Raw genomic sequence first — 11,901 nt, 5'->3', positions numbered from 1 at the left:
AGGGGGAGAGGAGGAGGAGGAGGAGGAGGAGGGGGAAGAAGAAGAAGAGGAGGAAGAAGAAGAAGAAGAGGAGAGGAGGAGGGGGAAGAAGAAGAAGAAGAAAAGGAAGAAGAAAAGGAAGAAGAAAAAGAAGAAAAAGAAGAAAAAGAAGAAAAAGAAGAAAAAGAAGAAGAATGCCAGACATTGTATTCACTATATTTTCATAATGAGGTTTCTAAATTAAGCAGTATACCTTTTTAATTGTATTTCTTCCAAGTAAAGGGTTTAGAATTGGGTCAATGGACTCTCCAATATTTTCAATCAGGACAGTATCTCCACTTGAAACAGCAGCTTCTATCACATCCATGTAACCCTTTTGACCAATACGAACTGTCTGAAATGAAAAGTATCAAACTTTAGAGTACTTATGATCAATGGATGAGCAGCTTTATAAATCAGTCAACTGGTAGCCAAGCCCATAAAGCATCCAACAAATGTCACATTCCCAGGTGACATATTAAATACCTTAAATCCATAGTCTGAAATTCCTACTCATGTTTTCTCCTTAAACTGCTACTTGCAACAATTCAATTTAATATCTAATTCTCTTATGTTATTTTACATGGTTCAAAATGAATATTTGTAACAAAATTATGAAGTAAAAATATGACAATACATATGTTGAATTTATCAACTGAATTAATCATATGTAGGCATCGGTACAGATACTTAATTGCTAACAATCCTGCTTATATAAATGGATAGATTGAGAAGATACAATCCATCATTGTAAGTAGCAGAGGAAATGTATTTTTCAAGAAGCTTTCATTAGTTTTCAGAGCAAGCTGAAATTCTTTAAGTACCAGAAAAAGTTTGAACTACACTACCCTTACTGTTGTTACACTTTTATACTGGGAATCACTGCAGATAGGCTATGATGTTTCAAACCAAAGAGGTAGGAGTATAACTTTTATAGCACATTACAACCATTTTTAATGACAATACTGTAAATTAGATATCTTAATCAATAGCAGTGACTCATTTTCTTTTCCAACTGTTAGAACTTTATTTTGAACTTACCAATTTACCTGACATCAGTCAGTGCTGAAGTACAATATCCACAAAACATTGATACAGTTAACCCGAAGACACTTCAGTAGAGTAACATACCTTTAGGTTTGCAGCAAAGTTTTGTTTGATCCATTTTATTCCTTGCAACTGTGGATCTATGACAAGGGGCCATCGTTCACAAGTTGTTAGTATAGTGGCATTCTCAATAGACATCTTGTCACTTGGTAGCCAGTCATTGTTCCACTTAGCAATAATTGTGTCATCTATCAGCAAAGACAGAGGTTCAAATTCACTGGATATTGGAATGATATCTTTATTATTTCCTAAAGCTGTCATCCAAGTTTTTTCAAGGAGTTCAATGCGATATGATTTGGTGAAGCAACCAAGGTATGATACAAAAGATGATACAAGGAGTATATCACCTGGCAAAGTTTTCTCCTGCTCTTTTAGAATATTGATTGATTCTGCCCAGCGGACATTTTCAGAAGCTAATCCACCTACTAAACGGTTTGCCAGTACAATAGTATTATTAGTAGCATCAGCCTCAGCTTGGCATTTTAGTTTAGCATCAGTTGCCTTTTGGAATTTAGCTGTTAGAATGGCTAAAGACAGTTCTAATTGAACAAGCTTTGCTTGAAGAAAGGCTAACTTTTCCTGAGCTGCAGCCAACTCAGCATTTGCTACATTCAAAGCAATTCTTTTGGGCTCTACTTCACAGAATACTTCATAGAATTTCATGATGTTTATTACCCATGCACAAAGACCAGCTGCTGCAGTGGATTTAGCATGAATAAATTCAGGATTGAAATCTTTGTCATTAAGGTATGGCTGAATGGCTTTACGGCAATTCTCATGGATATTTTCCTTGTTATATTCTTTCAGATTAGTCAGGAAGCTATCCACCTAAATTAAAAATTAAATACTAAATTAAAATTTTTAGTTCAGTGTTGATCTTATCAACTTCCATTTTAATAAAAAAGATTTTTATAAAAGAAAAATAACTTTCACAAACGTTGCAATTAATATAAAGTGTTGAAATTTTACAAAATTTATTTTTCATAAAATTTACTCTTTTTTCTCACATAGAGCTAAATACTTTCATTTCCTTTGTCAGAACTTTTCATCCCTCTCTTCAGTTCATGTCCTCTATCTCTGGAATTTCCCCCCATTTCTTTGACATTCCTCATCTCCAATTACCACCTGACCTTCACACTCTCCACACCCATCTTCCACAAACCCACTGACTCCTATTCCTACTGTAACTTTTCTTCCTCACACTCCACTCACACCAAATGCTATATCCCTTATTCCAAATCCCTTCATTTCCAGCACCCTTGCAGCAGTAACCATGATTTCTAAGATGCAAGCTCAACGTTAGGCTGACCTTTTCATTTGATGCAATTACTTTCCCTCCCTTATTCACCCTACTTTCTTCCATACCTATGCAGTTATTGTACCTCAGGCCTTACACCCTATGTCCAGAGTTCTATACATTGTATTTGCTTCCCTTTCACCCATGGACCTACCATTCTGCCTTTACAGTGCACCATTCTCCACCTTTTCTGCCACCTTCAATCTGACCCTGAAACTTGCAGTTTCTTCTCCATTTCACTCATCTCCTTCTTAAAACATGTCCACAACCTCTGCAGCTTCCTTGTCCCTAGCTTCTATCCAACACCCTGCTCTCTCTTGGACTCTTCCCTGCTTCCACTGTCACAGGTACCCTTTCCTTTCTTATATCACCTTTCTTACTGGACCTAACCATCACACTTTCCACACTGAAGACTCTTTCTGCTGCAATTACTTTGTTCCCATTGCAATTTTTTTTACATTGGGCAAACTGGCCACCAATGGGCTGATAGATTCATGAAGCATCCAACTCAGCAACAGGTTTCCCGTTTTTAGATATTCCTCTCTGTTGACCATCTACCTAATACAATACTTAGTCTTTGGTGCAACCACAACTTCTATACCATATCTTTTATTACTTTATTACTTTTATTGCTTTTTTTATAACTTTTTTGTTATGTAACCTCAAAGCTTTTCGCCAGTGTTATCACTTTACTATTTTTATATAGTTTTTCTTTTTTATCACTATTTGTACAGCATTTTCATCATTGCTTCTTCTTAAACACCACCTTCCTTTTACCTTGCCTTTCATTGCCTCACAGTGCCTGTCCCATCCCTCTTCCCCCACATCTTCATCTCATATGTTATATGATTACATCAAAATACCATCATCCCATGCCTCCACCATGCCACAACACTACACTCCCATATTTGCTCACCTTCACACACTTACACATATCTCCAAGAAACCACATGCACCCATATCACCACAGACACACACCTCCCCTATCTCTATATATGGATACCTTCCTATACATGCCTCCTCCTCCCTACCTAATTTACTCCATAAAACCACATTTTCATATGACTCCTAATCCTTTTTTTATTTCTTTCCAACCGGCATTTTCTCATTCTTTTACTTTTTATGATGAAGGACTAGTATCCAAGATGTTAAGACTCTCACCCTTCTTTTTAGGTGTTAAACATTTATTAAAACTTAACCCTTTTGTATTGTCTTTTTTTTTTTGTTCATTGCCTAATAACAATAGCATGATGATTAGAGAAATGTAAGATATTTACCTTACTCATCACAGTAGCCTTGGCTGCCTTCCAACTTCTATCTGCAGGTATCCTTCCATCAGGAGCTAACAGGACCATCACAGCAGAAGCAACATTTATAACTGCTGCTGGAGGTGAGCCAAAAGACTTCATTTCTGTGAGATTTTTCTGAAATTTTCAGTATTTCTATATTATGTCACAACATTTTGCAATATGCAATTTACCACATGATTTACTTTGATAATGATGTTGATGTTGGTGATGAGAATAGTGATGGAAGGTAATGATAGTTGCAATAATAATAATAATGGTGATGGTAGGCATTACAGCTATATCACTTCTTGCCATGCTTCTTGACAGAGCATCAAAATTAAGAAAATGTCAAACATTTACATTCCATATCTTGTTCAGGAAACAGAAGTTTGGTTATGGTATATACCTACTTTAGAAGAGTTCATAGGGGAACTTGTTAAATTCAAATGCATATGAAATGTAAGATCTTGCCTTTTATTTGAGAATGAGAAATAGCAAGTGATGCTATTGCTTGGATTGTAGAGAAGTAAATGAAGGAAGAATTGAAGTTGAAGAAGTTATGTGGGGAGGGGGAAAGAAATGGGTGGTGTAAGTTGGCTAGAATTTTGAGTGCAAGGTGAACTGAGTGTGAGGTGGTAGGAAAAGGAAGGTAAAAAAAGCCTAATCCTCACACAATAGCAAAAAGAAAAGGAAAAGAGTTCAAATAAAGAGGAGAATGGTAAACCGAAGACACAAGAAACAAGCAACTATGCCTTAAAAAACTATTTAAAAATAAAGAACCCCTTAGAATATTTTTCCCTTTGAATAATGAAATATTTAGCCAGTAATGGTAAAATTAACTGAATGCAAACACACATCCACATATACACACATGTATGCTATCATTTACAAACATACATGCATACAATTAAATGCAAAACTTTTTTTCCACTGTCACTTTCAGTATTAGCACCTATTTCTTTTTTTTTTTTGCCTTCTTTTAAATTATTTAGTACAATTTTATTATGATGTTCAATCAACATAAATGAATGTTTAATCTTGCAGGTGTATATTCAAATATACATCCATGCTTCTATGCATTTTTTTCGCACACATATATGCATGTATACATACATACAAAAGTAATTGGGACTTACTTTATTGAGAGTGTCAAGAGCCTCCATTGCAGCTTGAAGAGCTGGTTCAGCTTTAGCAAGATCATCAGAACAATCTTTAGCTTTTTGTGACACTTCTTCATTAATTATCTGTACTTTTATAGCTTCTTCATCAGCAATAGCTTTTTCTTGAGCAACTTTCTCAGTCTCTGCACCAACGATGGCAATCAGTTTATTTGCATCTTCATTTTTCTCAGCAAGTTCAATTTCTTGCTCAGCTAATTTGGCCTTTAAATCATCAACCTTAAAAAAAAAACACATAAGACTCCAAATATTCAAAAGAACCAAATTAAACAAAATGAAATTGTTGTTGTTCAATCGCAGGTCAGCACTGATGAAGCAAGGATGCCAAAGCTGTGACCATTCTGTCTTCTTTTCGGAATTACATCCCCCAAAATGTCCTATACTATGATTTGAAAGATAGTTGGCTGTTAATTCTTGTAGGTCAAGCAGCAATGAAGACCTTAGAAGTGAGGAGAAGAAAGTGATTGCATGAAATAAGGTATTGTGAAGTCAGTATGCAACTTGTTTTAAGAACAGAGAACATAGAATTATCAGTAAGAGAGACAGAAGAAGGAGCCAGTTCAACTGTTGTTAAGAGATAAAAGTTTGCAAACCAAACAAATTGCATATTGTTCTGATGTAGGTCTATGCCATGTACGTGCATGGTGGCTGCAGTATCCCAATTGTGTAAGATGTACTCTTTGAATAAGACAAAGTTACCCAATTACCCTTATAAGATAGATATGAGATTTGTTTATTGTTGGTGGTGGGGAAGCCATTCTTACAGATCAGAAGCTGTCAAAGTTATATATGAACCCACTGTACTTCATATAGCAATGGAGGAATGTTAGGTGGTTTAACCTGCTTAAGAATATGTGCTTTTAATTTTTACTTTACAGTACACAGGTTGTTAAGATATAAAAGTACAGTTTGGAAAGATAACTGAATCATGAGTGAGATACACTAGAAGGAAAGAAAAAGAGAATGACATGACAAGATGCTTCTGTTCTTGAAGAAAAACTTCACTTTTGGTGATGTTTTTATGTGCCAGAGACTATTGGTATGTAATGTCAAACAAAATACTATTTATTGCATGACAAATGAATATCAATGAAAAAGTCTCTCTCTCATTCTTTGAATTCTTCTGCTGAGGAAGAGGCTAGTTTCTAACAAAGATATAAGCCCCATCATTGGAATATAGATAACATCTTGAACTTGAGAAAAATTTTGCATATTTTTACAGTCCCACTAACAGATTGTATTTATGACTAGCAGAGGTACCTGGCATTGCTTGGGGTGTGAACGCTTTGTCATTATAAGAACATTTATTTTATAGTCTAACAGCCAGCACTGCTGAAGCTTTTTTGAAAAACATAAGTAATTCCATGATAAAATCTATCAAAAATCACAAAAACCTTCAACATATTTCTGAAATTTGTCATAACCACAGAAATGAGAAAAATACAGATTTTTCTTAGAAAAATTGAAATATATGGGTGCATAATGAATTGAAATTGATGAAAATACACATGAGAAGGGAAGAATATTGAAATTTAAAACCTCTGAAGTGTGCAATACACTCAATGTTTTGGTAAGAACATGCAAAACTGTAGAAATTTACCAACTTTTGCAGTGCTGCTAACAATTCCTCCAGGTGAAGTCCTGCCACAGAGAGTGTTTTCCCCTGCGATTTGTTGCTGGACATCACAAAACTTACATGAATGGGTAATTGCAACTGCCTTGAAAGTGAAGGGTATTTCCGCCCCTTATGAAATAAAGCAAATCCTTGTTATGAAGAGGTCATCTCCATTTCAACTTCCATGTACTTCAACCACAAAGAACTGTGATCTCATAACATGCATGTTTGCAATATCACTGCAAATAATGCCCTGAGACTTTTGGGGGACTTTGAAGCAGCAACCTCTTCCAGCATTGCATGACACCATACCCCATCTTGTAGCAAACCATGGTTGAAGTAGGCCTCCTGGTATGTTTAGCATACCTTGCCATCAATGCTTTTCAGCTCATGTAAATATGTTGATCCTCGGACCTCGTGCAGTGAAAGACTGAGGTAGAAACACTCCTGTTGACTGCAGTGGACTGTGTAAACTCTCCCAAGGCTTGGACTTTGATGCAGAGGCTTCTGCCAGTATAGCATCCCACTGTGTTCCATCTTGTAGCAACCCATGCATAAAACAGGCCTTTCACTATGTTCCACAAATCATCAAATAATAATAATGGGGATCCTTGGTATGAAAACATCCTCTCCAGACATTATTCCGTTGGGAGTGGAAATTCCCTTTACTTTCAGGTGGTCACACCTCCTTTGTGTGCCATGGTGCATTCATCTCACACAATGAGCTGACACCTTCTCAGAACTTTTGCATTTTCCGAGCTCTTGCTGATGTGGCAAGTAAGTGTGTCAGAACTCGTCATATTGAAAGGAAGCTTAAATGTAGAGAGTGATGTCCTGCCACCAGGCAGTAAAGTTGCCATAACCTCAGAGGATGCCACAGCTAATGTGATGCCCTTGTACTGTCTAACTTTGGTTAGAAGAAGCTTTGTCACATATGTTTTTCCTGTCCCCCTTGAAGCATCCAGGAAAAATATGTCTCCTCTCCAGTGGAGCACGCAGCCAATAATAATGTGGTATGTGTGTTGCTGGTCTGGAAGCAATTTAGGCTCTGTTTCAATGACATATCTGGTGAGAGCCTCAGTGTTGTAGGATGTTTCTTGTAGAATGTATGTGGGAAGAGAATTCGATGCTTCCCTTAATGTTTGTGGCAAGCTGCATATGAGAAGAGCATTTCCATCCATTGAAACAAACTTGTCCTCTATATCAATCAACTCAAGATTGTAGATTTCATCACTGCATGAGGACCCAGGATGCATTTGTGCTTGATGTTTCCAATCTCTGGAGAGTTCATCCCTGTACTTCAACCACAAAGATCTGGGATCACATAACTCACATGTTTGCAATATCATTGCAAACAATGCCCTGTGACTTTTGGGGGACTTTGATGCAGTGGCTTCTGACAGTGTTGCATCTCACTGTGCCCCGTCTTCTAGTAATCCGTGCTTGAAGCAGGCCTCCGAGTATGTTCCAAATACATTGCTATCAAATGTTTTCAGGTCATGGAAACATGTGGATCCTCTGATCTCATGCAGTAGCAGATGGAAGTAGAAACACTCCTATTGACTAGGATGGACCGTGTAAACTCTGCCAAGGCAATTGTCAAATTTTATCCCAGGATGTCCATCAACATCTTGACCAACCTTTCTTTGTGCCCACTTGTTTTTGTTCCATGTGTAGTAGGATGGAACCTGTGGATAAAGCAATGTTTGAGCAAAATCATTGATTTGGCAAAGTTTAAAAAGCACTGTCAGAGTGGTTTCATTTGGTTCCTGTGCCTTGGTAAAATACACTCTTTGGCCATTTTCAAGGTGCACTGTCAGCTTTTCAATGACTTTGGTGCAATGGAAACCCGAAAATTCGCCAAAAGGCCACGTTGCTACTGAGGTATTGACCCGCTTGGTATTGAGCTACCTCATCTCTGTTGTTTTCTTTGTGAAAACCAAACATGGCAGCATTGGAACCCTTGTTCGCATATTTACACATGTATTTGATGGATTTAACAGAGCTACAAAAGTCAACATTGATGTGGATGTTGAATGTCCTGAGTAGGAGTGGACAGTATGGAACTATCCATCTGTTATCAACTTCATGCTATCCAACCATATGGTTTCTTTGCCTGTATGATAGATACCCATCAGGACCCATCAGGGTTTCCAGAAGAAAATACCTGGGAAAGTTTTTGGTGCACACATTGTCTTTTAAATAGGGTGAGTATAAATTGAAGTCATGTCCACATGGACCATGCACCATGTTTGACTTCACTATGGCATATAGTTCCCTATCAGTGGATGTATCTGGTAGCTTGGCAGAGATAATATAGATGTTGTTGGAGTAGATCTTGGTCAACAACCAAATCAGGTTATGAGCATGAATTAGGCCTCTTTTTTGCCATTCCACATTTCACATGTCCAAATACCTGACCTTTTATGATGAGGTCCATCAGTTGAATCAACTCTAACCAAAAGATTCTAGCCATGAATAATGCGCTGTGGCTGATTCAGGTTAGCATGTTCTTTACTTTCCATGGCTCTGGCATTGGCTGTGCAAGCAGCATTTTGTGAATGTCTTCATGCAATTTTGTCTGAGAATTCATTTGCTCTCCTCTTCAGTGTCTCTGCTGCAGCAGTTTTGTAACCAATATAGGCACTTTTCTTAGGTGGCATTGTCTAAGAGGTTTGAAGCTTCAAGTATGAAATCCAGATGTGGCAATGTTTAAAATGAAGAAAGTAATCTTGTGGGTGGAAACTACAGATAGTGTAAATAAATTGAACTCAAATGTCAGGCTGTTGAAACTGAATTGTAATTGAAGTCAATTTTTTAGGTAGAAGTTACAAAACTGAATTTAGACACAACGTAATAAAAATGAGAAATAACTAAGTAATTTTTCAGTCATAATGTAAAAAAAACTGCAATGACACAGATATAAATGTAAGGCTATGTGAAAGACACAAGACAATTTTTATACAGAAGTTGTTTTGTGTGAGTTACAGATAGAAAGAGAGACAGGAGAAAAATAGTGAAAGAAACAGACATAGAAATAAAGAGAGAAACAGTGACAGATGGTCAGAGTGGAGAGAAGGACAGAGAACAGATAAATAACCATTGAGAGAAGAGGGAGAGAATTGGATGAAAACTTCAGAAGACAAAGGGAGAGAATCTATTGGAAAATGAGAGCAAAGACAAAGATATTCACAGATGACAAAGTTGAAATACATTGAACTTTATCTTCAGGCAGTTTTTGCAAAACTGAATATAAACTGAAGCCAATTTCTAGGCAGATATAGCAAATGTAAACACACTGGATTAATAAAAAAATGAGAAGTAACTAATTTATATTTAATTTGGAATGCACAGAAACGCTAGCGATACAGATTTTAACATAATACTATTTGAAAGACACAGAAGTCCATTTGTAGTCAAAAGAAGTTATTGTGTGTCATTTTGAGAGAGAGAGAGCGAGATGAAATTAAAGAGAAGAACAGTGACAGATGTTAAGATTGTAAAAAAAAAGAAAAGAGAAAAGATAGATAAACAAAGAGAGAGAGAAGAGGGAGTGTGTCAGCTTAAGAGAGAGAGAGAGAGAGAGAGAGAGAGAGAGAGAGAGAGAGAGAGCGAAAGAGAAATAGAGAAAGAGAGAGAGTGAGTGAAAGAAACAGACATGGAATTAAAGAGAGGAACAGTGACAGATGTTGAAATTGAAAAAAGGAAAGAGAAAAGATAAATAAACAGAGAGAGAGAGAGAGAGAGAGAAGAGGGAGAGAATCAGATGAAAACTGAAGAAGTCAAAGGTTTTTTTTACGGTTGGTTTCTTGCATTATGCAGGAGCTTTGGTCAAAATGTTATAGAGCATGCTAATGTGTGTGTAAAGTTTGGTGAAAATTGGTTGAAAACAGTAGAGATGCATACATATTACACACACAGACATCCTTTGTTTTATTATACTAGCAGGTGTACCTGGCGTTGCCAGGGCTGGTTGTTAAGTATGCCTGTTTGGTTATTAGACCATTCACGGATGCACCTCTGAACTGAATGAAAGAAATCAAAATGGCAGATGTTCCCTGCATTGCTTGATTTATTAAGTGTAATAGTGAACATGCAGAGTCATACACCCACACCATTGTCGTTGTTTTCCATTGGGATAGTAGGTCGATCTGTAAAAAGACCGGCAGTAATTGAGTTTATTTTCCTAACCACATAACTGCTGACATGTGCTGTTTAACAGAAGGAAAGACTGAATTAAGGATTTTTAATTTTGGGTAAGAGCTTTGAAGTGGCTAGTTTAAATTGGAATAATTATATGAAAAAGAGCGCTCTTATGAAAACAGAGGCAAATCGTAACTCGCAAATGAATACTGCTGGCAGTATTGTGCAAGCAGTCAAGAAGAGCTCACCACAGCTGACAAAGTAAAGTATTGATTTTTTCCAGCTGGGTGTGTGTCATACATGTTTTTTGCTGGCTCAAGCCAAATCCTAGGTGAATTGAGAGTAGTCTATTTATGTTGGAGGCACGGAATTTCGAGGAGAAAATTATAAGAAAAGACATTTTCTTGTCTGTCCTAAACAACAATATCTGGCCTGTTATGTTTACATTTGGCAGAAGTTTTGCTATAAATGTTCCACCAGTATTCTTTATCTTGATGTTTGTGTATGTCTACATAAATAAAATTAATTTTGCAGACTGACAGACGTCAGTCGACTTACTTCTTCAGTATACCCTCCTCTTCTTTGATGATGTTAGTCCGATTTACTCACTCGCCATACCCTCTTCTTCCCTAGACGTTAGCATTCCAATAAAAATAAGTAAATGAAAAATATGATGCTAATTGTTTGCTGATATCTGTGTGTGCGTGTATGCATGCATACGTGTAACTTTATGAGGCAGTGTGTTTAAATATTTGTATGTGTACATAACTGTATGAGACTGTGTGTTTGTGTGTCTCCACATAGCCATGTGAGATTAACCAGAAATAACTGAAGTATTATTTCACAAATTGTGAGCAAATGATAGTTGTATGTGTATATATGTATATATTATACATAAATGTACATTTCATCATCATCATCATCATCATCATCGTTTAACGTCCGCTTTCCATGCTAGCATGGGTTGGACGACTTGACTGGGGACTGGTGAAACCGGATGGCAACACCAGGCTCCATTCTAAATTTGGCAGAGTTTCTACAGCTGGATGCCCTTCCTAACGCCAACCACTCAGAGAATGTAGTAGGTGCTTTTACGTGTCACCTGCACGAAGGCCAGTCAGGCGATCCTGGCAACGGTCACACTCAAAATGGTGTCTTTTATGTGCCACCTGCACAAGACAGTCCAGGGGCACTGGCAACGATCTTACTTGGCTTGCCGGGTCTTCTCACGCACAGCACATTTCCAAAGGTTTC

At 37.2% G+C, this 11,901-nt stretch overlaps 1 protein-coding gene across 3 annotated transcripts in view; it reads right to left on the bottom strand.

Moving 5' to 3' along the window:
- LOC106876453 (dynein beta chain, ciliary) overlaps positions 1-11,901 on the bottom strand; it is a 628,322-nt gene that overhangs the window by 95,783 nt on the left and 520,638 nt on the right. For all 3 annotated transcript variants that reach the window (XM_052969374.1, XM_052969385.1, XM_052969379.1), the window contains 4 exons: positions 4,848-5,108; positions 3,700-3,846; positions 1,150-1,953; positions 233-373 (listed from right to left, as the gene is read on the bottom strand). In XM_052969374.1, coding sequence (XP_052825334.1) covers positions 233-373; positions 1,150-1,953; positions 3,700-3,846; positions 4,848-5,108 — 1,353 coding nt within the window. The remainder of the gene's footprint in view (positions 1-232; positions 374-1,149; positions 1,954-3,699; positions 3,847-4,847; positions 5,109-11,901) is intronic.

Source organism: Octopus bimaculoides, chromosome 1 (genome assembly GCF_001194135.2).
Source record: "Octopus bimaculoides isolate UCB-OBI-ISO-001 chromosome 1, ASM119413v2, whole genome shotgun sequence".
In the NCBI taxonomy this organism is placed as follows: domain Eukaryota; kingdom Metazoa; phylum Mollusca; class Cephalopoda; order Octopoda; family Octopodidae; genus Octopus; species Octopus bimaculoides.
This window is presented reverse-complemented; position numbering and strand designations above follow the sequence as displayed.